Source organism: Marmota marmota, unplaced genomic scaffold (genome assembly GCF_001458135.2).
Source record: "Marmota marmota marmota unplaced genomic scaffold, marMar, whole genome shotgun sequence".
In the NCBI taxonomy this organism is placed as follows: domain Eukaryota; kingdom Metazoa; phylum Chordata; class Mammalia; order Rodentia; family Sciuridae; genus Marmota; species Marmota marmota.
In genome coordinates, this window is record NW_026000221.1 from 27,942,986 (window position 1) to 27,966,544 (window position 23,559).

At 42.7% G+C, this 23,559-nt stretch overlaps 1 protein-coding gene across 1 annotated transcript in view; it reads right to left on the minus strand.

The window, feature by feature from the left end:
* The window catches only part of CUNH16orf78 (chromosome unknown C16orf78 homolog), a 25,492-nt gene extending 5,148 nt beyond the window's left edge, over positions 1–20,344 (minus strand). The window contains exons 1-2 of the mRNA XM_048792020.1: positions 19,728–20,344; positions 16,841–16,932 (exon numbers count right to left, since the gene is read on the minus strand). Coding sequence (XP_048647977.1) covers positions 16,841–16,932; positions 19,728–19,943 — 308 coding nt within the window. The 5' untranslated portion in view covers positions 19,944–20,344. The remainder of the gene's footprint in view (positions 1–16,840; positions 16,933–19,727) is intronic.
* Positions 20,345–23,559: the final 3,215 nt, after the last annotated feature.

The window sequence follows — 23,559 nt, forward strand, 5'->3', positions numbered from 1 at the left end:
CTCCCTCCCTCCCTCCCTCCCTCCCCTCCCTCCCTCCTCCCTCCCCTCCCCCTCCTCCTCCTCCTCGTTTTTTGTAGCTGTAGATGGACAGCATGCCTTTATTGTATTTCTTTATTTGTTTGTGGTGCTAAGGATGGAACTCAGTGCCTCACAGGTACTAGGCCAGTGCCCTACCCCTGAGCGGCAGCCCCAGCCTGTGTTCCTGATGACTGCCTTTCTAAACCATTCTAAGTGAGGTGAAATCTCAGGGTGGTTTTGATTTGCATTTCCCTGATCTGCTAAAGATTTGAGCATTTTTTTTTCATGTATTTGTTGGCTATTTGTATTTCTTCTTTTCAGAAGTGCCTCTTTAGTTCATTTACCCATTTGTTAATTGGGTTATTAATTTTGCTGGTGTTAAGTTCTTTGAGTTCTTTATATATTCTGGATATTAATCCTCTGTCAGAAGAGTAGTTAGCAAAGATTTTTCTCCCATTCTGAAAGTTCTGTCTTCAGATTCTTCATTGTTCCCTTTGCTGTGCAGAAGCCTTTTAATCTGATGACATACCATTTATCAATTCTTGATATTATTTCCTGAACTTTGTTAGTCCTCTTGAGGAAGCAGTTGCCTGCACCTGTATGTTGGAGTGTTGACCCTATGTTTTCTCCTAGGGGTTGCAAAGTTTCTTGTCTAATTTCTAGGGTTTTGGTTCATTTTGAGTTGACTTTTGTTTAGGGTGAGAGTAAAAGATCGAGTTTCATTCTTCTACCTATAGACAAACAGTTTTTCCGGCCCTATTTGTTAAAAAGGCTTTTCTTTGATGTATGTTTTGGCAACTTTGTCAAGGATTAGATGACTGTGTGGGTTTGCTTCTCTGTCTTCTATTCTTTTCCATGGTCTATATGTCTGTTTTTTTTTTAAATTATTTTTTAAGTTATCGATGGACCTTTATTCCATTTATTTATATGTGGTGCTGAGATTTGAACCCAGGGCCTCACACATGCCAGGCAAGCACTCTACCACTGAGCCACAACCCCAGCTATGTGTCTATTCCTATGTCAGTACTATGCAGTTATTGTTACTGATGCTCTGCAGTATAACAGGTATTGTGATACCTCCAGTGTTGCTCTTTTGACTTAGCATTGTTTGGCTATTCTGGGAAGCTTGTTCTTCTAAATGAATTTTAAGATCCATTTGTTTATTTTTGCATTTATTACTTGTGCTTTTAGTGAGATATCAAAAAAATCATTACCAAGGCCAATCTCAAGGAGTTTTTTTCCTATGCTTTCTTAGCTTTATAGTGTAAGGTTTTATATTTAAGTCTTTAATCCACTTGGAGTTAATTTTTGTAAGTGGTGTGAGATAGAGACCTAATTTCATTCTTTTGCATATGGATATCCAGTTTTCCTAGCATCATTTATTGAACAGGCTGTCTGTCCTTCCCTTATTGTATATTCTTGGTGCCCTTGCCCAATGTTAATTGACTGTATTTGTGTGGGTTTATTTCTGGGTTCTCAATTCTGTTCCATTAGTTTGTGTGTTGCCAGTACCACACTGGTTTGGTTACCAGAGCTTTGTGGTACAGTTTGAAGTCAGGAAATCCAGCTTGCTCTTTTGTCTCAAGATAACTTTGGCTATTTGGGGTCTTTTGTGATTCCATCTAAATTTTAGGGTTTTTTTCCTTATTTTTGTGGAAAATGACATTGGAATTTTGATGGGCATCATGTTTGATGTATAGATTGCTTTGGTAATATGGAAATTTTGACAATATTAATTTTTCCAATCCACAAATACAGGATACCTTTACATTTATTTTTGTTTAATTTCTTTTGTTAATGTTTTATAGTTTCCAGTACACACATCTTTTACCTCCTTGGTTACATTTATTTCTAAGTATTTTATTGTTTTTGATGTTATTGTAAGTAGGACTTTTAAAAAAATCTACTTTTTAAAGTAGTTTGTTGCTACTGTAAAGAAATGCAATTTTTTATTTTTTCATTTGATATCCTGCACCTTTACTGAATTTACTAATTTTAACAGTTCTTTGTTGGCATCTTTATGGTTTTCTATGAATAAGATCATGGCATCTGAACAGAGACAATTTACTTTTTTCTTTCTGATTTGGATGCTCTTTATTTCTTTTTCTTGCCTAGTTGCTTTGGCTAGGATGGAATTATGTTCACTAATAGTGTAAGAGTAGGCATCCTTGTCTTGTTCCTGATCTTAAGAATAAAGCTTTCAGCTTGTCACCACTGAGTCTGCTGTTAGCTGTGGAGTGGTCGTGTATGACCTTTATGATGCTGAGGTACACTCCTTCCATACCCCATTTGTTGAAAGCCTTTATTGAGAATGGATGTTGAATTCCTTTGAAAGATTTCTTGCATCTATTGAGATGACCATCTGATTTTTATCCTGTGCTTTGTCAATGTGGTGTATTGAATTTATTAATTTTCACATGTTGAAACATCCTTGCATATAAATCCCACTCAGTCATTGTGTATGGTTCTTTTAATCCAGTGTTGAATTGGGTTTGTTGGCATTGTGTTGAGAGTTTTTTGCGTCTAATTTTATAGGGATACTGGCCCATAATTCTTTTCTTGTAATACCCTGATCTGTCCTTAGTGTCAGGATAATGATGGCCTGGAGTTAGGAAATGTTCTTCAACTTTTTGGAAGAGTTTGAGAAGGAGACTGATATTTATTCTTATTTAAACATTTGATAGACAGTGCTGTTGTTGGGTCCTGGGCTTTTCTCTGTTAAGAGGTTTTGTCTACTAATTAAATCTTCTTACTTGTTATTGGTCTGTTCAGATTTTCTATTTCTTCACATTCAGTCTTGGCAGATTTTGTTTCTAGGAATTTATCTGCTTTTTTAGGTTATACAATTTATTAGTATATAATTATTTAAAACAGTCTCTTGTGATCCTTTGCACATTTGTGACACCAGTTGTAAAGTCTACTCTGTATAAGTCTTCTTTTTTTCTTGGTTAGTCTAAACTAAAGATTTGTCAATTTTGTTTTATCTCTTCCCCAAACCAACTCTTAGTTTCATTGACCTTTTAAACTGTTTTAGTCAACTTTATTTCTCCTCTAGCTTTATTATTTCCTTCTTTCTATTAACTGTGTGCTTACTTTGCTATTTTTCCAGTTCCTTGATGTACAAAGTTATTTACTTGAGGTCCTTTCTTTCTTTCTTCTTTTTTATTTATTTTATTTTATTTTATTTTAAGAGAGAGTGGGAGAGGAGAGAGAGAATTTTTTTTTAATATTTATTTATTATTTTTTTTAGTTTTCGGCGGACACAACATCTTTGTTTGTATGTGGTGCTGAGGATCGAACCCGGGCCGCACGCATGCCAGGTGAGCGCGCTACAGCTTGAGCCACATCCCCAGCCCCTTCTTTTTTATTAATATAGGCATTTTATAGCTATAAATTTTACTCTTAGAATTGCTTTTGCTGCCCCCCATATGTTTTGGTATGTAATGTTTCCAATTCCATTTGTCTTTTAAGATATTTCTTCACTTCCTTTTTGATTTCTTCTTTAACCCCTTAGTTATTCGAGCAGTGTGTTTAATTTGTTAAATTACAAAACTTTGATTGCATACAAAAGTCATCATTTATTTTAAAAATTTCCAATTTTTCTCCTATTATTGATTCTAGTTTTATATCATTGTGGTCAGAAAAGATGCCTGACATGATTTTGATCTTCTTGATGTGTTAAAAGCCTTGCTTATGTCCTGGAGAATGTTTCAGATGTGCTTGAGAAGAATGTGTATTGTGCTACTATTGGGTAGGATGTTCTGTACATATTAGGTTCATTGGTTTATAGTACTTTTCAAATCTGCTATTTACTTATTGATTTTCTGTCTGGATGACCTACCTTGTAAGAGTTGGATGTTAACCTCTACTATTATTATTATCATATTGTATTTAATTTCTCCTTTCAATTCTGTTAATATTTGTTTTATCTATCTGGGTACTCTGATATTGAGCACATAAGAACTGCCCTTTTTTCATTGTTATACAATGACCTTCTTTACCTCATGTGACAATTTTTGGGAGGGCTACCGGGGATTGAACTCAGGCGCCCTAGACCACTGAGCCACACCCCCAGCCCTGTTTTGAATTTTATTTAGAGACAGGGTCTCCCTGAGTTGCTTAATGCCTCACTTTTACTGAGGCCAGCTTTGAGCTCACCATCCTCCTGTCTCAGCCTCCCAAGCCACTGGGATTCTAGGTGTGCACTACCGTGTCCCCAGCTCATGTGACAATTTTTAACTTAAAGCCTATTTGGTCTGTTATAGCTCTAACTACCTCCTTCTCTCTTTTAGAATCTATGTATAAAATATCTCTACCTGTTCCTTCCCTTTCAGCTTATATGTGTTCTTAAAATGAATCTCTTGTGGCAGCATATAGTTGGAGTTTTAAAATCCTCTTGGATACTCTATTTTAATTAGAGAATGTTATAACTTGATGTATTCCCCAAATTCATGAGTTGGATACTTGGTTCCCCAATATGGTGGCATTGGCAGGTGGATCCTACTGGGAGGTGTTTGGGTCATGGGTACTTTGTCCCTTGTCCAATGAATGGATTAACGTCATTATCAAGAGCATGTGGTTATGAAGAGGGTCCACCCACCCCTCAGGCTTTGTCTCTTCTGCACACACTGGCTGAGCCCTTCACCTTCACTACTTTATGACACAGCACAAAAGCCCTCCCAGGATGCTGTCAACCTGCCCTCGGACTTCCCAACCTCCAGAATGGTGGGCCAAAGAATCTTTTCTTTATGAATTACTCGGTCTATAATATTCTGTGGTCAACAGAAGATGGTCTAAATCAGAAAATTTAATCCTTTTACATTTAAAGTCATCATTGATAGTAAGGACTTACTATTATTATTTTGTTGTTTTCTGCCAGTTTTGGAATTTCTATCTTCTTGTCGTCTCATCCTCCTTCTGAGTTAGGACCTCAGGCTTTTTTCTCTGGGGTCCACGAGGCTTACATGAAGCCTCTTAACTGTTATCACATTCTGTTTCAAGCTCATGACAACTTAACTTTGATTGCATACAAAACTCTATTTTTACTTCTCTCCCATTTTATGTTTTTGATGTTACAGTTTACATATTTTTCTCTTCTGTATCTACAAATTATTATGGTTGGGTTTTTCTGTTTATATTGAAATTCAATAGCCTTACCCACACTACAGGAACTTGATTCTGAATGCATTTCTGTTTTAAAAATTTAAAGGGAGACAATAGGATTTTTAGAAGAAATCAAAAGAATAGCTCTGTGGGAAGAGGAGGAGGGTGAAGAGATGGAGGTAAGTTGGATAGCAGACACCAAAACACATTTAGACAGGAGGAATTAGCTCTGGTGTTCCGTAGCACAAGGGAGTAACTGGAGGCTACAAAAATTTATGATATATTCCAAAATAAGTGCAAGAGTCTGGAGATTTTCCAACAGATAGAAATGATAAATGTTTGGGGAGATGGAAATGCTAATTACCCTGATTTGATAATTACACATTCTATACATGTGTCAAATTATAGTGTGCCCCACAAATACGTACTGATATTTTATGTGTCAACTATAAAAAGATAAAAATATTAAAAAGTTTGACACTAGTAGGCACAATTAGCTTTTTATAGTTATAATTTTAAAATGTGTTTGTTTTTAACTTTCATATTAGAGTTGAAAGTGATTTATACACCACCATTACAATAGTAAAAAAAATTTAAATTTGACCATATACTTACCTTTGCCAATGAGTTTTATACATTTGTATGTTTTTATGTTGTTAATTGAGTGTCCTTTTATTTCAGTGGAGGGACTCCTTTGGCATTTCTTGTAAAGCAGTGATATAGTGGTAATGAACTCTCTCAACTTTTGCTTATTTGGGAAGGTCATTATCTCTCCATTTCTGAAAGACAGCTTTAGTGGGTATAGTTTTTTTGATTGACAGGTTTTTTTTCTTTCAATATTTTAAATATATTATCCCACTCTTTCCTGGCCTGTGAGACTTCTGCTGAGAAATCCATCGCTAGTCTCCTGAAGGCTGCCTTGAATGGGACACGTTGCTTTTCTGTTGTTTTCAAATTTTTCTCTTTGTCTTAGGCTTTTGACAATTTAATTATAATGTGTAGATGTTTTTATGTTTAACCATTTGGAGACCTTTGTGCCTCATGAAACTGGATGTCCAAATTGGGAGGTTTTCAGCCAATATTTCCTTAAATGATTGTCCAGTTCCTTTCTTTCTGTCTCCTTCTCGAACACCCAAGAGGAATATACTGTTTTGCTGGATGGTGTCCCATAAATCATGTAAGTTTTTCTTCATTATTTTTTTCTGTTTGCTGCTTAGCATGGTTTGGAATGAAGTGTTCCCCCAAAGCTCCTGGGTTAATGCAATAATATTCAGATGTGAAATGATTGGATTGGGAGAGCTGTAACTTAATCAGTGCACCCTAGTTAGAAGGGGCTGGTGGCAACTGTAGTTAGGGGGGCTGTGGCTGGAGGAGTTAGGTCCCTGGGGCCCTGCCCTGGAAGGGTGCACCTTTCCTGCACTTCCTTGCTCTCTCTCTACCCACTAACTGCTATGAGCTGACCAGCACTCCTCCACTACTCCCCTTTGCCATGATATTCTGCCTCATCTTGGTCCCAGAGCAATGGACTTGGCCAATCACAGACTAAACATCTGGAACTGTGAGCCAGAATAAACTTTTCCTCGTCTAAGTGGTTCTTGTTGTATACTTTGGTCACAGCAATGAAAAGCTAACACAGAAATTGGGACCAAGAAGTAGAGTCATTGCTGTGACTGACCTGACTATGTGGCTCAGAAGCATTTGCAACTGGTTTGCAAGAGGAATTTGGAAAAGTTGACACATGCAGGCTGGAGAAGTCTTGACATGTTGTAAGCAGTTTAATGGGTCATACTAGTGGGAGTTTGGAAGTACAGAATGTTGATAGGAGTGTGGATTGTGCTTGTGAAGTTTCATAGGGGAATGGGGACTCTATTAGGAATTGAACTGGAGGCCATTCATGTTACATTCTGGCAAAGAACTTGACTACATTTTGACCAGGTCCTGAGATGTTGTGTGGGCCTGAATTCTGAATTTGTGTGGGCAGAGGAAATTTCAAGGTTACATGGGCTTGCCAGCAGTGACATGGACATCTCTAGCAGCATTTGGCCAAGTTTTTTAAAAAAATTTTTGTGTGTGAGACTCAAGAGCTTAGAAGGGGGAGTTTAAAAGCTTACAGCTTGACCAGAAAAGTACTTGTCAAACCTGGGCCAAGAAAGTTGTGCTTATTGAAGAGATTACATCCCCCAAAGAGATGCTAAGTACTTTGCAAGTCAACTAGAGGAAAGATCCTTCAGGGCATCATCTCAGGAATTTGCAAAACTACATGCATTGCAAAGTTCCAGGGTCTAGAAGGGAAAATCCCTTTGAGAAGAGATCACAGGGGGCACCCTGCTCACACAGGGGGCCTGGGAAGTTGTTTCACCATACTCAGTCACCCAGTCCCTCAGAGGCTACAGCAACCAAGATCCCAGGGGATCCCATGGTGGTGTGAGCTGGCAGTCGACCTTGGCACCATCTACATGCTGCTGGTTCTGCTGGAATGCAGGGTTCTGGAGTTAAGGGGTCATGAGGCTTCCACTGAGATATCCAAGGAAGGCCTGGGAGACCATGCAAAGTGTAGGAGCCTTGAAATCTCTGTGGGCTGCCCTGAGAGGGTGATGTGTGATGGAGGCCCCAGGAATTAAGAAATGCCAGGAGTGTGTGCTGCCTGCTGAGAAAAACTGCTGACCATGGACAGAGTCCTTCAAAGGAGAGCCCAAGTGTGTTGCAACCAGCAAGGGCAGAGGGTGGGCCTGCCCTTTGGAGAAAGCATCTGGCTACCATGGGTTCTAGATCTGTCTGAGGAGTTACAGGGCCTGTTTGCCCATCTGGTTTGTAGTCTTCTTGCACCCCATCCTTTTTTTTTTTTTTTCTATGCCCGTTTTGAAATAAGAACATTTACTCTGTGCCACTGTATACTGGACATGTGTAACTTGTTTCTGATTCTGACTCATAGCCAAAAACTTGCCTTAAGTCTCAGAGGAGACGTCAGACTTAGAATTTGGGGCAATACGTGGACTGTTAAGACTATGGGATTCTTGTAGATGGACTAAATGCATTTTGCATTTTGAGGTGAACCTGAGCTTTTAGGGGGGCCAGGGGCATCTCAGCCATCTTATGGTTTAGATATGAGGTGTCCTCCCACAGCTCCTGTGCTCATGAGTCCATCTTAATTTGAGTGGACTAACTGGGTGGTAACTGTATGCAGGTGACTGAGGAGGTGAGTCACTGGGGGTGTGCTCTGGGACAGTGCTTTGCCCAGTGGCCCCCCTTCCTCTCTCTTTCTCTTCCTGGTTGCCATGAGGTGAGCAGGGCCCCTCCACCATGCCTTCTGCCACGATGTTAGGCCTCACTAGGGTCCCAGACAATGGACTTGACTGACCATGGGCTAAACCTCTGGAACCACAGACAGAATAAACTTTTCCTTCTCCAACTTGTTCTTGTGGGGCATTTTGGTTACAGCAATGAAAAGCTGATAACATATTCCTCCCACTGGATAACTTCAAATAGAGTGTCTTTGAATTCACTTATTCTGTTCCCCAAGTCTGCTGTGAAGGTGCTCTCTAGTCACCTTTCCTGATGAGACATTGTATTCTTCATTTCTTGGTTATCTATTTTGTGAATTTCTTTCTTTCTCACACTTTTCATTTTGCTCAAGTATTGTTTTCCGACTTCTATTTAGTTGTCTGTTTTCTTGTAATTCCCTGAACTTCTTTAAGAGGATTATTCTGAATTTTTTTCAGCCAGTTCATAGAACTTCATTTCTCTTTTTGGGGGTGGTATTGAGGATTGAACCCAGGAGTACTTACCCACTGTGCCACATCTTTAGCCCTTTTTATTTTGAGACAGGGTCTGGCTAAGTTGCTTAGGGCCTCACCAAGTTGCTGAGACTGGCCTCAAACTTATGATCCTCCTGCCTCAGCCTCCCAAGTGGCTGGGATTATGGGCATGTGCCATCACACACAGCAGATCTTCATTTCTTTAGGGTCAATTATTGCAGCTCTATTAATTTTTTTTTGTGTGTGGAATCATGATGAAACTCACTTTAAACATAGAGACACAAATAAATCAGGAAGAGCAATGTAACAGTCATAGAAGCTGAAAACGTTTGGAAGTTCAATGCTGAACTAAGATAATGGTAGTGAATATGAGGAGGAAGAGAAATAGATGAATAATTTTCAGGAGTTAGGAGCTGAATGACCTGAAACCTGGTCATGAGGTTGAGAGGAGATGGGGCAATTGATAGAACAGGATCTCTGACTTCTGGCTTTGGCCTCTGTGTTGGGGTATGCCATTCTCTGAGGCATGCAATGTGTGCCTGCTCGGTTTGCTGAGTCTCTTGCAACGTGAGCTAATGTGAGAATTGAGCATGTAGTTGGCTCCATGTCTTCCTAGGCTTTGCTTTGTCTTGAACTTGTCTCCCAGTCCAGATCCCACCCACTCAGTAGGACTTTTACCAGCCTGCACAGGAAGTGCCTCTTGCTGAGCCCAGTCCCAGCCCTGCCTCACTCAGTTCTGGGTGCCACATCTGAATACCCAGTGTCTCCCAGATGTCTCTATAGATACCTGCTGCTGTGCTTAGGCTGGCCCCCTTTCTGCCCCCTAGTGGCTGCTCATTGTATTACACTAGGGAAGACGAGCTGTCCTCATTTTCCAACAGGGTGTTTGTCTTGGTAGGGAGAGAAGAACCGGACAGCAAAGGTTTCAGTAGCTGACAAGTCAGCCTGCCCTGCTGCATCCTTGTTAATTGAGAAGTAAATAATAATTACTTTTTATCAGAGCATGATAATTATACATAGTGTTGGGGTTCATTTGGACAAAATCATGTATGCAAAGAATTTGATTTCAATTCCCATTTCTCCCTCCTCTTCACCCCTTTATTTTTGATTGGTACTTTCTACATATAAAGGTGAAATTCCCTTTGGTACATTTGTACTGTGTATAACATGATTTTGTTAAATTCATTCCATTTTTCTTCCCCTTCCCCTTCCTTCCTCTCTTCCTCTTGCTCTCCTCCTCTCCATCCATCTTCCCTTTATCTTTATGATAACTGACCCCTTCCCCCACTGCCTTCTTTCCCTTCTTTCGCTCTGGTTTCCACCCATGAGAGAAGACAATCCACTCTTGATTTTCTCACTCTGGATTATTTCACTTAGCTTAATTTTCCTTCATTTACTGTCAGGTGTCATCATTTCATCTTCTTCATGGCTGAGTAAAACTCCATCCTGTGCATCTATACCACATTTCCTTTATCCATTCATCTACCGATGACACTGAGGCTGGTTCCATAGTTTGGCGATTGTGAATCATGCTGCTATAAACAAGGGTATGCGTGTGTCACTGTAGTAAGATGACTTCAGTTCTTCAGGGTACATGCCCAGGAGTGGGACAGCTAGGTCTCTGGTGGTTCCAATCCTAGTGTTTTGAGGAATCCCCACACTGCCTTCCAGAGTGATTGTACTAATTTGCAGTCACACTAACACTGTATGGTTTTATCTTTTCCCCCACATCCTTATTATTATTTGTATTGTTGATCTTTGACATTCTGACTGGAATGAGATGAAATCTTGGTGTAGTTTGGATTTCCATTTCCCTGGTTGCTAAAGATGTTGAACTTTTTTTCATATATTTTGGCCATTTGTGTTTCTTCTTTTGAGAAGTGCTTTATTTTGTTCTTTTGCCCATTTATTGATTAAGTTATTTATTTATTTATTTTTGGCATTGAGTTCTCCAAGTTCTTTAGGTATTAATCCCCTGTCAGATAAGTAGCTGGCAAAGATTTTTTTTTAACATTCTTTAGACTATTTTTTCACTTTCTTAATAATCTCCATTGCTGGTCAGAAGCTTTTTAATTTGATAGCATCCTACTTATTGTTTCTTGGTTTTATTTCTTGAGCTTTAGAGGTCTTGTTGAGGAAATCAATGCCTGTACCTATAGGATGCAATGTTGATCCTATGTTTTCTAGCAGCGGCAAGGTGTTTTGATCTAATCCTAAGTCTTTGACCCATTCTGATTTGACTTTTGTTTAGGGTACAAGGGATCTAATTTCATTCTTCTACATATGGATATCCATTTTCCCCAGCACCATTTGTTTAAAAAGCCTGTCTTTTCTCCAACATGTATTTTTGGCAACTTTGTCAAAGACAATGACTGTGTGGGTTTATCTATGTCTCATATTCTGTTCCATTGGTCTTCATATCTATTTTGACACCAATACCATGCTGTTTCTGTTATGATAGCTCTGTAGTATAATTTCTGATCAAGTATTGTGATACCTCCTGATTGCTTTTCTTGCTCAATATTGCTTTGACTATTCTGGGTCTCTGATTCTTCCAAAAGAATTTAAAAATAGTATTTTCTAGTTCTGTGAACAATGTCATTGATATTTTTCTGGGCATTTCACTGAACCTGTATATTGCTTTTGGTAGCCTGGCCATTTTGACAGTATTAATTCTGTCTATCCAAGAACATGGGAGGTCTTTCCATCTTCTAAAATCTTCTAAAATCTTCTAAATTTCTTTCTTCAGTTTTCTATCATTTTCATTGTGGAGATCTTTCATCCCCTTAGTTAGATAATTTTTGTTTTCATTTTTTTTAGGTTATTTTGAATGGGATGGTTTTCCTGATTTTTTTCTCAGTAGACTCACTGTTGGAGTGCAGAAAAGCTATTGATTTATGAGTGTTGATCTTGAATCCTCCTATTTGCTGAAAAGCTTTTTTTTTTCAATTAAATGTGATGTTGACTTTGAGTTTGTCATACATAATCTATTTTTTTTTGTGTGTGTATATTATTGGGGGGCTGCTGGGAACCGAACCCAGGGCCTTGTGCATGTAAGACAATCACTCTACCAAATGAGCTATGTCCCCAGTCCCAAGTTTGCATATATAATCTTTAGGTTGGGGTAAGTTCCTTCAATCCCCTTGTTTTTAACATGAATGGTGCTCTATTTTACCAAAGGCCTTTTCTAGATCTATCAAGATGGTCATATGATTCTTGTTCTTAATTATATTTAAGTGGTGAATTACATTTGATGTGTTGTAAGTTGAACCAACCTTGCATCCCTGAAGTGAAGCCACCTTGATCATGGCATATTATCTTTTTAATATACCATACGTTTTTTAAAAATATTTTTAATGTAGATGGACACAATACCTTTATTTTATTTACTTATTTTTTTATGTGTTTCTGAGGTTTGAACCCAGTTCCTCACACATGCTAGGCAAGTGCTCTCCCAATGAGCCACAACCCCAGTCCCATTTGAAAGCAGTTTGCTAATATTTTATTAAGGATTTTTTGCATCTATATTTATCAGGGAGATTGGTCTATAGTTTTGTTTCCTAGGGGCACCTTTGTCTGGTTTTGGTATCAGGTGATTCTGGCTTTATAGAATAGATTTGGGAGTGTTCCCTCCTTTTCAGTTTCATGGAATAATTTAAGAAAGACTGGCGTTAGTTCTTCTGTAAAGGTCTGGTAGAATTCAACTGAGCATCCATCAGGTCCTGGGCTCTTCTTTGTTGGAAGGCTTTAACTTCTGTTTCAATTCCATTACTTGATATTGATCTATTTAGGTTTTCTGTATCTTCCTGTTTCAATTTGGGCAGCTCATATGTGTCTAGAAATTTGTCAATGTCCTCTACATTTTGCAGGTGCTTGGAGTATAAATTTTAAAATTTATCTTTTCAAAGAGCCAACTCTTTGTTGCAGTAATAATGCATATTTTTTCACATTTTCATTAATTTTGGCTCTGATCTTAATTATTTCCTGACTTCTACTGATTTGGGACTTAGTTTGTTCTTCTTTTTCCAAGGCCTTGAGGTGAAGCATAAGCTTATTTATTTGAGATCACTCTGTTTTGTTTTTTTTTTTAACTAGACACTCAATGCCATGAAGTTTCCTCTTAGTGCTGCTTTTATACTGTCCCAGAGACTTTTATATGTTGTATTTGTGTTCTCATTTGTTTCTAAGAATTTCTTCTCTCATTTCTTCTTTGATCCATTCTCCAATTAAAGGAATATTGTTTAATCTTCATGTGAGCATGGGGTTTCTATTATTTTCCTTGCTATTTATTTTTAGCTTCATTCCGACATGGTCTGATATGATATATGGAATTATATATTTTTTTCTTTTGTTTTGTATTTGCTAAGGCTTATATTGTGACTTAGAATATGGCCTATTTTAAAAAATATTTCATGAACTGGTGAGAATAAGGTAAATTCAGCTGTTTTGGGGTGAAGGATTCTGTGATGTCTATTATATCCATCTGTTTTATACTGCTTTTTAAGTTGGTGATATCTTCATTGATTTTAGGCTTTGATGAACTGTCCATTGGTGATAAGGGTGTGTTGAAATTACCCCATTTTATTGTATTGGGGCCTATCTGGGGTTTAATATCAAGGAGTATTTTCTTTTAATGTAATTGGGTGTCCTGACATTTGGGGCATAAATGTTGATATCATGATACCTTCTTGTTGGCTTGTTCCCTTTATCAGGATGTAGTGTAGTCATCTCTTCTGATTAATTTTTACTTGAAATCAACTTTGTCAGATATGATAAAAGCTTTCCAGATCATTTTTGGACTTAATTATGGATGTTCTCCCATCCTTTTACCTTCATTCTGTGGATATCTTTGCCTTTGAAATGAGTCTTTGGCAATCTGCACATGGCTGGGTCTTGTCTTTTGATCCATTCCTGCTCATCTGTGTATTTTAATTGGTGAGTCGAGACCATTTATATTCAGTGTTATTATGGATAATGTGTTTGTGGTTTACTGCTATTTTGATACTTTTGTTTTATTTAAGTCCATCTTGATTCTCATTTAGATGATTAGTCTTCTGTTGACCTTCATCTGTGTGGAAGTTTGGGGGTTTGTTTTGGGGGTTCCTCTGTGTGCATTTTATCTTTGAGAATGATTTAGTCGCTATAAGTTTCTTTTAGGGAAGGGACTGATTCTGTCTAGGAAAATACCTTGAAAGGAGGCTACTTTGGGAATGGGATAAATGAAAGAAAGATCTCTCCAAACAAAAAGCTGGTGGAAATTGTGGAGGAATGCAGAGGAGGGGGAGAAGGAAAGGATGGTGAGAGGAAGGAGTGCTGGGCAGGACGGTACGGGGGCGAGGCAAGCAAGGTGTCTTGGGCAAAACTGAAGAGGTCTCAGTGTCAAGTTGACACCAGTGCTGGGTCAGTATTAGGCACTGATTTGTGCCCTGGGTGCCTGTCTTAACCTCGTCCCCATCTTGGAATTGAGGAAAAACCTCAGGAAGCTACTACCTGCAAGGAACTATAGCCAGGAAAAACCTTCTGGGGGTAGGGGACAAAGGACTTTGAACAGGGGTGCGTCATAGTCAACCTCTGGTTTCTTTGCTGTCGAATCTGATACAATTCCTTCCTTCAGTTGCCTCCAAACCTTCAGTTAAATTTGCTTATGTATAAAGGCTTCATGTGACAGGTTTGAGGAGAAATCAGGAAATAGGGCTTTTCTGCGTCTGGGTTGGCAGAGAGAAGGGAAAAATCTACTGGAAGCAAGAGAGAGATTGAGGACCCAGGAGGACCAGAACTTTGGAGCCAGACATGACATTGGGGACTCACAGAAAACTTGGGAAGTCCTTGCCATAGGACACAAGCCAAACTTGTTTTTTTTTTTTTTTTTTTGGTACCAGGAATTGAACTCAGGGTCACTCAACCACTGAGCCACATCCCCAGCCCTATTTTGTATTTTATTTAGAGACAGGGTCTCACTGAGTTGCTTAGCACCTCACTGTTGCTGAGGCTGGCTTTCAATTTGCAATCCTCCTGCCTCAGTCTTCAGAGTTGCTGGGATTACAGACATGTGCCACCCCGCCCGGCCCAATCTTGTTTTGTTTTTTTTTTTAATAATTTTTTTTTTCATTTTGGAATGATTATGGATTTAAAGAAAAATTGCAAAGAAAATATGGAGTGTTCCTATACAGTCTTTATTCAGTTTTCTTGAATGCTGACATCTTTTATGCCCACGGACCATTCATCAAGACTAAGAAATAAACATTGGTACATTACAGAGCTTTTTTGGATTTTATCAGTTTTTCCACTAAAATGCTATTCAGGGACTCAGTCCAGGATCCTATACTGTATTGAGAGCGATCATATTTAAATCTGAGAGGCAACTGACTACAGTTTGATTACAAGGACTTTGGTGTATTAAATAAAAAGGGGGGGGGAAGGACATATTTTGGGCACAATCGAGGCAACATTAGGTGGTAGAGTTGGCAGCTCCCATTCAAAGGCTCTTGCCTGCTTTTCCCTTGGGCTAGCAGGAATCCCTTCCAGATTTCTCTTTCACCACCTCCTTCTGTTTCAAAAGGCCTTGCACAACTAATGCATCTGCTATTCTAACCTCATAATACACCAACCCCAAATTTTAGCAAAATTTTTACTTAGCAATCGTCACTGATATTTATTGAGCATCTCCTCTGTGTCAGGGTGGGCACTGTACATGCAACATCTTGCTGAAGCCCCTCAGCCACACTATGAGGCAGGTAATGTTATTGTCCCATTTTACACGTGAGAAAACTGGACCATAGAGGTGGAGAGGCTTGCCCAGATCACACAACCCTGAGTCCATTACAAAGTGATGGAACCGGGTTCAGAACTTGGAAGTGGGATTTGGTGTAACTGACACCTGCTCCTCCTTAGGTGTGAGCAGTGCCTTGGCAGGCCTTCAGGTCTGCAGGTGTGGCACCTTTTGTGATTGACATATTCACCGTATCTAAATTAATTAAATAATTGGGAATTCATGGGGTCAGTGTTACCAAAATGACCTGGGAACTCGGAATACATTATATTGATTTCCTGAGAAGAGAGAATTCACAGGGGTGGCTGGAGCTACTGGCCTCCTGTCCAGGTCACCCCCTGCTTGCCATAGGGTTTCTGACTCCTGGGTGCACAATGGTTGGATTGACGTGGATGCCTTTGAGCCAAGGATGGTAGGAGTTTTGGTTCCTCTGATAGGAAGGACCTCAGGAGGACACTTCTGGGCCCCTTACCAGACTTCCTGGAGCTTTCCTTGTTATAGACGGTGGATGCTATGCTGAGGCGGGTTCCCATTTGCTCTGACCCGTACATCCTCCGGTAGAGGGCTTCCTCATTCTTAACAGAGTTTTTCTTGACAGTGTTGGAAGGAGCAGGGGAGAAGGTACATCTTTGTTACGGGGTCTGCTTTGTCCACCTCCCCCCTTAACCCCCCCCCCCCCCACCACCACCAATTTTAAAGGTTTGCTCAAAGACCCACAAAGGCAAAGAGGAGAGAGCTGCCCTGGCCTCTGGGCGAGTCTTGGAGGGGGCAGGGAGCTGCTCCTATGCTGTCCTCCCATCTCTCCCTACCTCAGGGGGAGGCCGGGAGGGGCCAGAGCCCCCTAGGGCTGGGGCTGCCCCTATAATCACACGACCAGGGGGTTCTTCTCACTGGGTCACAGGGTTCTCCTCTTTCAGATGGTACTCCTGAGAGAGTTGGGGGGAACGGCAGGTGGAGGAGGATGTCCTGCCGTGACACTTTGCTACAGGTCTGCAGGGGTTGGTTGGGTGAAGCTGGACAGGGTGGGAGGTGGGTGCAGATGGTTCATCTGGGTGTCGGTGTGGGGCAGGAGTGCATTGCAGAGCCCTGAATTTAAAAATGTAGCTGGACACTGCAGGCGGGGAGTGGGCTCCCCTCATCCAGATGGTGAGGCCACGGGGCGGGGCGGGGGGAGCTGGGTCACCCGGGGGGTCACCTGTTGGCTCCTACCTGCTGTTTCACTACTTTGCGTTTTTTCTTTTCCTTCTCAGCGGCTTTGGGGGGCAACTCCACCTTGGTTTTTGACTTCTGAAAAGGCAGAAGTGGAGAGACCTTCAGTGTCCTCATGAGGATTCCCAACTTCCTTCCCCAGGGAGGAGGAGTCCCCCTGGACAGTAGGCTGCTGCCGCCCTGAAACCAGAGGCTTGTCTTCCTGTTCCCCTCCCTGTCCCCAGTTCTCCAGGTACCTGCTGCTGCTCAGGACACTGCCCCAGGAATGACCTTGTGGACCTCAGGTCTGGTCTTGTCCCTTTCCACCTCAATCTGTCTGTGGCTCCTTGTCACTCAATCCCCTGTGCTCCCTCAAGTGGCCTTCTGCCTGTCACTTCCCTGCCCAGCCCCAAACTGCACAGCCGGAAAGCTGTCTTGCAGCAGAGCCTGCTTACCCAGGCCGCACCCCTCCTCTCCTCCCACCCCACTCCCCCATCCTGTCGTCCCGAAGTAGCCATCACACTAAACGTCACACTAGATCCTGTCCTGTCCTTTCCCTGAAGGCTCCTCGTGACTGTCAAGGAGCCGAGCATTCCCTGCTCTGAGTCTGAGCTCCTTGTTCGTAGTCTGTGTTGGCCTTGCAGGGCCACAGTGGAAGCAGGGAGGGTCATCAGCCATCTCTAGGGTCCCGTGGGCAAAGAGCCTCACAGGGCTGCCTGAAAGAAGCTCCTCAGTCTGTAAGAGCTGGGGCTGGGGGTGCTGAAGCATCCCGGGACAGACGGAGTTGAGGTTCTCCTCTGGAGATGAGCCATTTGTAATTATTATTATTATTTTTTTGTGGTGCTGGGGATGGAACCCATGGCCTTGTGCATGTGAGGCAAGCTCTCTACCAACTGAGCTAGATCCCCAGCCGTGGGCTGGGCCACTTGGAGCAGTGAGGTTCCGGGTCAGGCTGCCTGGGTTGGAATCCTGATTTAGCTGTCATTCAGGGACTGCATAGAGGATTGGGGACAATGGTAAGCTCTACCTCCTAAGATTCTCATGAGAAATAGGTGATTTTCTGCAGGTAGGTTCGAAGCTGCCCAGGAAGGATGCACCGAGGCAGGCTTGGCGCAGGTAGTAGGCATGTTTCCATGGTGGCCGGGTGGAGGGAGCTGTCCAAGGGCTTCAGGGATGGGACATGCCAGATTGCCTTCTAAGGAGAGCGGAGTGGGTCCCTTCAAAGTTTTGTTGGGCTTAGTGGGGCGGGGGGAGGGGGCTGCAAGTTGGGACCAGGGCTGAGTTTTCAGGTCAAGAGGAGAGAAGGTAAAGCCATCTCCTCAGGGTGGTCCTCCTTCCATGGCCCCAGCTATCAGTCCTCAGTACCCCCACAGGGGCTCCTGGAGTATCCCAAGCGTCCCCAAGGCTGGGTGGAAGTGACATGGTGAAGCCTTAGACCCAAGGAAAGTGCACCAGCCACAGTTCAGAGCTCATGCGGCTGGGACTCTGGACTTCGGGGGTCTTCTTTGATGCCTAACGGGTCACAGGAGGCAGCAGTGATCTGAGATGGTGGCAAAGCCCAGATTGCCGTGACCCATCCCAGAAGGAAGGAGAGGAGGCTGAAGGGGCTGGAGGGAGGTGGACAAGCCTTTTTCCCAGCCAGGTCCACTAATGGGTCGTCCGCCACCTCCTGCTGTCCGGGACCTGCCACGTAAGATCTGTCACCCTCTTTCTTAGGAGCTTCTCTAAAATTCCAGAACAAATGTTCCCTCACGGGGTCCCAGATTATTTACAATAAAAGCCGTGTGTACGGTAAAGCTGTAACCCTAGTGAAGGAGATGGGGACATTCTAACTGTGAAGGTGAATAGGATTCTGTGATCAAGACTGAGTTCTGAGGGAGGCGGCTGTCGGTAAGTCATGAGCACCTTAGTGGAAAACGTGTTCATCAGGTGTCTTTTAGATTGTCGCAGGGAATTAGCTCTCAAGGCCTTTTTGGCTGTCTGAGAAGCAAGCAGGTCAGGAGAACCGGGGCGGTCCCCAAGGGCAGGGGTGCCGAACCGGAGAAAGCCCAGTGCAGGCCGTTACGGGGCGTTGACCTAACGGAGTCCATGAGCTTGGGAATCGGATACCTTTGGGCTTGAGAACTGGTTCTGCCCTTAATTAACTGTGATCTCAAGAAAACGGCTTTGCTGCACCCCCGTCTCCTTATCCTCCAGTTGAGGGGTGGTCATGGCTCCTACCTTGGAGCCGGCCTTGGAGCAGTTGAGGTATTAACCCCTCTGCGATGCCAGGCCAGTAAGGGAAAAGCTATTTGTAGGGTGAGCATCGTCACTAGTAATGCTGCTGTCACCCATCTTGCTCTGGGGTCAGAGGAGACAAGATCAGGTGGCATCTTCTGCAGAGGATACCACTTTCCAAGGACGTGGCTTGGTTCTTCATAGCTGATGGCCTGGGGTGGCGAGGTCTAAAGTGGTTGCTGGACTTCCTCGGGAAGGACTCCACCTGCCAACCCCGAGCCCCCAGGAGCTGCCCCTTGGCCCTCCCAGATACTGACCGAGGACAGCAATCCTCCTGGTTTGACTAAGCTGGAGCCAGCCTTTCCCTGACCCCCGACTTTTTCTTAGAACATTCATACTTTAGGAAATGTGCATTTGTCACTTATTTGTCTCTGCCCCTCTGTGACATAAATCTTCTCTCAGCCCCTTGCCCATCTTCCATGCAGGAGTGTCCCTCCAGGACCTGGAGCCATTTCTTGAAGGACAGTCAAGAGAGGCTGGACTCCGATGGGTCTTTGGGGGGTGGGTAGGAGGCTGAGGAGCACCAGTCCACAAACACGAGGGCCTACTGTCCCCAACCTCCCCCCAGCATCCTCCAGAACCTTGCCACTAGCTCACTGTGGTGCTTAAAAAAAGGCTCCCTCATCTTGTTTGGGGGGAAATGTGAATAACGTCTTCCCGCCATTTTTCTTGGCAGCACCCACCTGGAGACCTAGCTTCTTCTTCCCCCGCCTCCGCTCCAGCCACTCCAACACCCGAGTGAGGTCGGACATCCGCCTCTCCTCGGGGGTCCTCCAAACGGACTTCCTCTCCGTGGGCATGGCTCTCTTTGGGTCCTCCTGGTCCTGGGACATGCTGGAGTGTTGGCTGTGCCTGGGTGGGAGGCTGGTGATCTCCTATTCTCTCGACCCCTGGGTCTTGATGTGCTCGTGTGTGTGATTCAGAAGGTGGCCTGTGGCCTCTCGATGTGATCATAAACAGCAGAGTTAGCAAGCAGCTTGGATGTCGGCCTGAAAAGAAGGCTGAGGGTGATTGTGAGGTCACGCTGGGCTTGGCAGCCGGTCCCTGGGGTGACAGTGGAGATGGCCCTTTAGCTACATTCCAATTTTTCCCCATGTGGCCACAGCCTCTCTTCAGGCACCGTCTTCCTCTGGACCTTTCTACGGCTTCCGTGACAGCCTCTCCTCCTCCATTTCCGCAGAGATCTTGCTAAGACAAAGGTCAGCTCTGGTGTTTCCCTTTCTCAAAAATTTTCAGTGGGTCTCTGTTTCTTATTTTTAAATTATATTTAAAATTCCTCCTCCCAGTTTTCCACAGAGTATTCTAGTTAGAACACAGTGATTTACAAGTTCAGTTACTCTCTGTTCATTTATTTATTCCACAGATAGTATCACATACCTGCTGTGCTCCAGGCAGAGTGCTAGGGATACAATGCAGGAGAAAACCGTAGGCAGACCTCTGAACGCCTGGGCTGGAGCCAGGCGCCGTGGCACACGCCTGTAATCCCAGGGGTTTGGGAGGGTGAGACAGGAGAATCGTGAGTTCAAAGTCAGCCTCAGCAATGGTGAGGCACTAAGCAACTCAGTGAGACCCTGTCTCTAAATTAAATACAAAATAGGGCTGGGATGTGGCTCAGTGGTCGAGTGCCCCTGAGTTTAATCCCTGGTTCAAAAAAACCCCCCAAAACAAACAAACAAAACACCAAACTAAACATGTGCTGGAGGGAAAAACAGGAAGCATGTGGTTCCTGTGTGCGTTCACAGTAACAAAGAAGGCTGGGCTCCCTGAAGGACAGGAATTTGACTCTAGGAGGAAGCCCCATACAGTGGAACCAGACTTGGATGGGGTTCTGGGCAAGTCGCCTCTGAGTATCAGGTTAAGTGGGTTCCAACAGGGCTGCTGTCATCTGAATGTTTGAGTCCCCCACAAATCCATATATTGAAGTTTTAACCCCCAAGGTCATGGTATCAGGAAGTGGGGACCTTGGAGGCGATTAGTTCATGAGGCTGAGTCTTCATGGAATTAGCACTCTTATGTAAAAAGATGACATAGAATTAGCCAGCCCTTTCCATCTTGTGCTGATAGAACTAGAAAGTGCCATCTATGAACTTGGAAACGGGTCTTTACTAGATGCAGAATATGTTGGCGTCTGGATCTCGGATTTCCTAGACTCTGGAACTATGAGAAATGAATATTTGTTGTTATAAGCCACCAGCCTATAGTATTTTGTTACAGCAGCTCTAGTAGACTGTAACATCTAATAGGTGAGGGCTATGGTCCAGAGGGAAGAGCATGTGCAAAGGTCCTCAGGCAGGATGGGAGGCAGGGCATGGCATACTTAAGCAACAGCAGGAGGCCGGGGTGGCTAGAGAATCATGTGGTGAGAAACAATGTTGGTGAGGCTGGTGGAGTCCACACGTACAGGACCCTGGAGGGCACAGGCTCTGCTCAGACTGGAAAGGTAATAGAAGCTAGGAGAAAGCAATAAGGGGGAGGAAGTGACATGGTGAGCGGCTTAGCTTTTACGCTGCTGTGACTAAAAGGTCTGACCACAACAATTGAAGAGGAAGAAAAGTTTATTTGACGGCTCGAGGTTTCAGAGGTCCATAGAAGGCCCGCTCCATTCCTCGGGGCTTGAGGTGAGGCTGAACATCATGGTGGAGAGTGTGACAGAGGGAAGCAGCTCACATAATGATCAGGAAGCAGAGAGACTCCTCTCTCCAGGTACAAAATATGTACCCATAGCCACGCCCCCAGAGGACCCCTTCCTCCAGCCACACCCACCTGCCTCCAGCCACCATCCAGTTAATCCCATCAGGGACCAATTCACTAATTAGGTTAAGGCTCTCCCAACCTGATCATTTCTCCTCTGAACTCTCTTGCATTGTCTCAGCGTGAGCTTTTGGGGGACACCTCACATACAAATCCTAACCATCAGCCTCCCTTCCTCCCTTCCTCTTTCTCTCCCTCCCCCCCCCTCCTCCCCCTGCCCCCCCCCTCCCTCCCTTCCTTCCTTCCTTCCCTTTTAACTGAAGGCAACTATGTATTGTGCCTGAATCACAGATGAGGACATCTGTATAACTAGGACCCCAGAATCCTCCTTGTGGCTTTAAGTCACAACCACCCTCTAAGGGTAAACATCATCTTAACTTCTAATTTCCTCCTGCTTTAACTTTTATATTTCTAATTTCCTCCTGGTTTTTAACCTTTTGCTCAATTCATACGTTTTACAATTTTACTTGCAAGATTTTGAGTCAATCCTTTTGTTTTTTACAGGGCAGTGTCTTCATGTTACCTTCATTTTTGAAGAAAGACCTGCCAGGTAACAGAGTTCTTGTTAATGGGTTTCAGCAGGTTTCCTGGGCCCTTTTGCCGCCTGCTGCCCGCCCTGTTTTATGTAAGAGGTGGCGGTAATTGTGTTGTTGCTCCCTCACTCGGGAGTTGCTCTTCTCTCCTGGACTTCTGTCTTTGTTTTGTCTTTTGACTGTTGCTCAGACGTGTCCAGCTGTGGGTCTCTTTGCAGTTTTCCTGCTTGAGGTTTATAGAACTTCTTGGATGGGTGTTGAATGTTTTTCATAAGATAATAGAAGGTATTGGCCCTTGTTTTCTCCACAATTTTTTCTCTGCTCCTTACTTTTAATTTTCTGCTTCTGGGACTCCCATTATACATGTGTTGGTGTGCTTGATGTTGCCCCACTCATCCCTAAAACTGTATTTTTCTTCATTTTTCCCCCCTCTGTTCTTCAGATGTGGATGATTTCTATTACTTTATCATCAAGTTCATTTTTTTCCTCTGCTATATGTAATCTGCTCTAATAAATCTTTCATTTCAATTGAATTTTCAACTCCAGAATTTCCATTTGTTTTTCATAATTTCTATCTCCTTATCTGAATTTTTATCTGCTGATTCATTTATGTCAGAACTTCATTTAAATTTTAAACATCGTTTGCTTTAGTTCTCTGAATACATTTATAATAGCTATGTGAAGTCAGAGACTGTCTCTAGTAATTGCTTGTTCCCAGAGTATGTGTCACACTTTTCTGGTTTTTTTTTTTTCATATTTTATAGTTTTTTTATTGTTGAAAACTGGAGATTAAAAAATATTGTCATGCTCTGTTGATTGATATGTAATGGATAAGTTAATTCACTTGATTTTACCATTCTGCAATGGCCACATACATCAAAACATTATGTCATACACCATGGATAGATGCAGCTTTACCAATTTAAAAAAGAATGTGGTAACAACCCTGGATTCTGATCCCCTTCGCTATGGTTCATGGTTACTGTTTTTTCATTTGTTTCTTTGCTTACTAACTGACCTGACTCTGGGGACCCTGTCATCCTTGCCTGGGAAGCTGTGGATTCTGTCCTCCTTATAATATGAAGCTGCACAAGTTTCTGATGAGTCTCTCACAGCCTCACTTTGGAAGTGACATCCATCATTTTTTGCCACACTTTGTTTACGA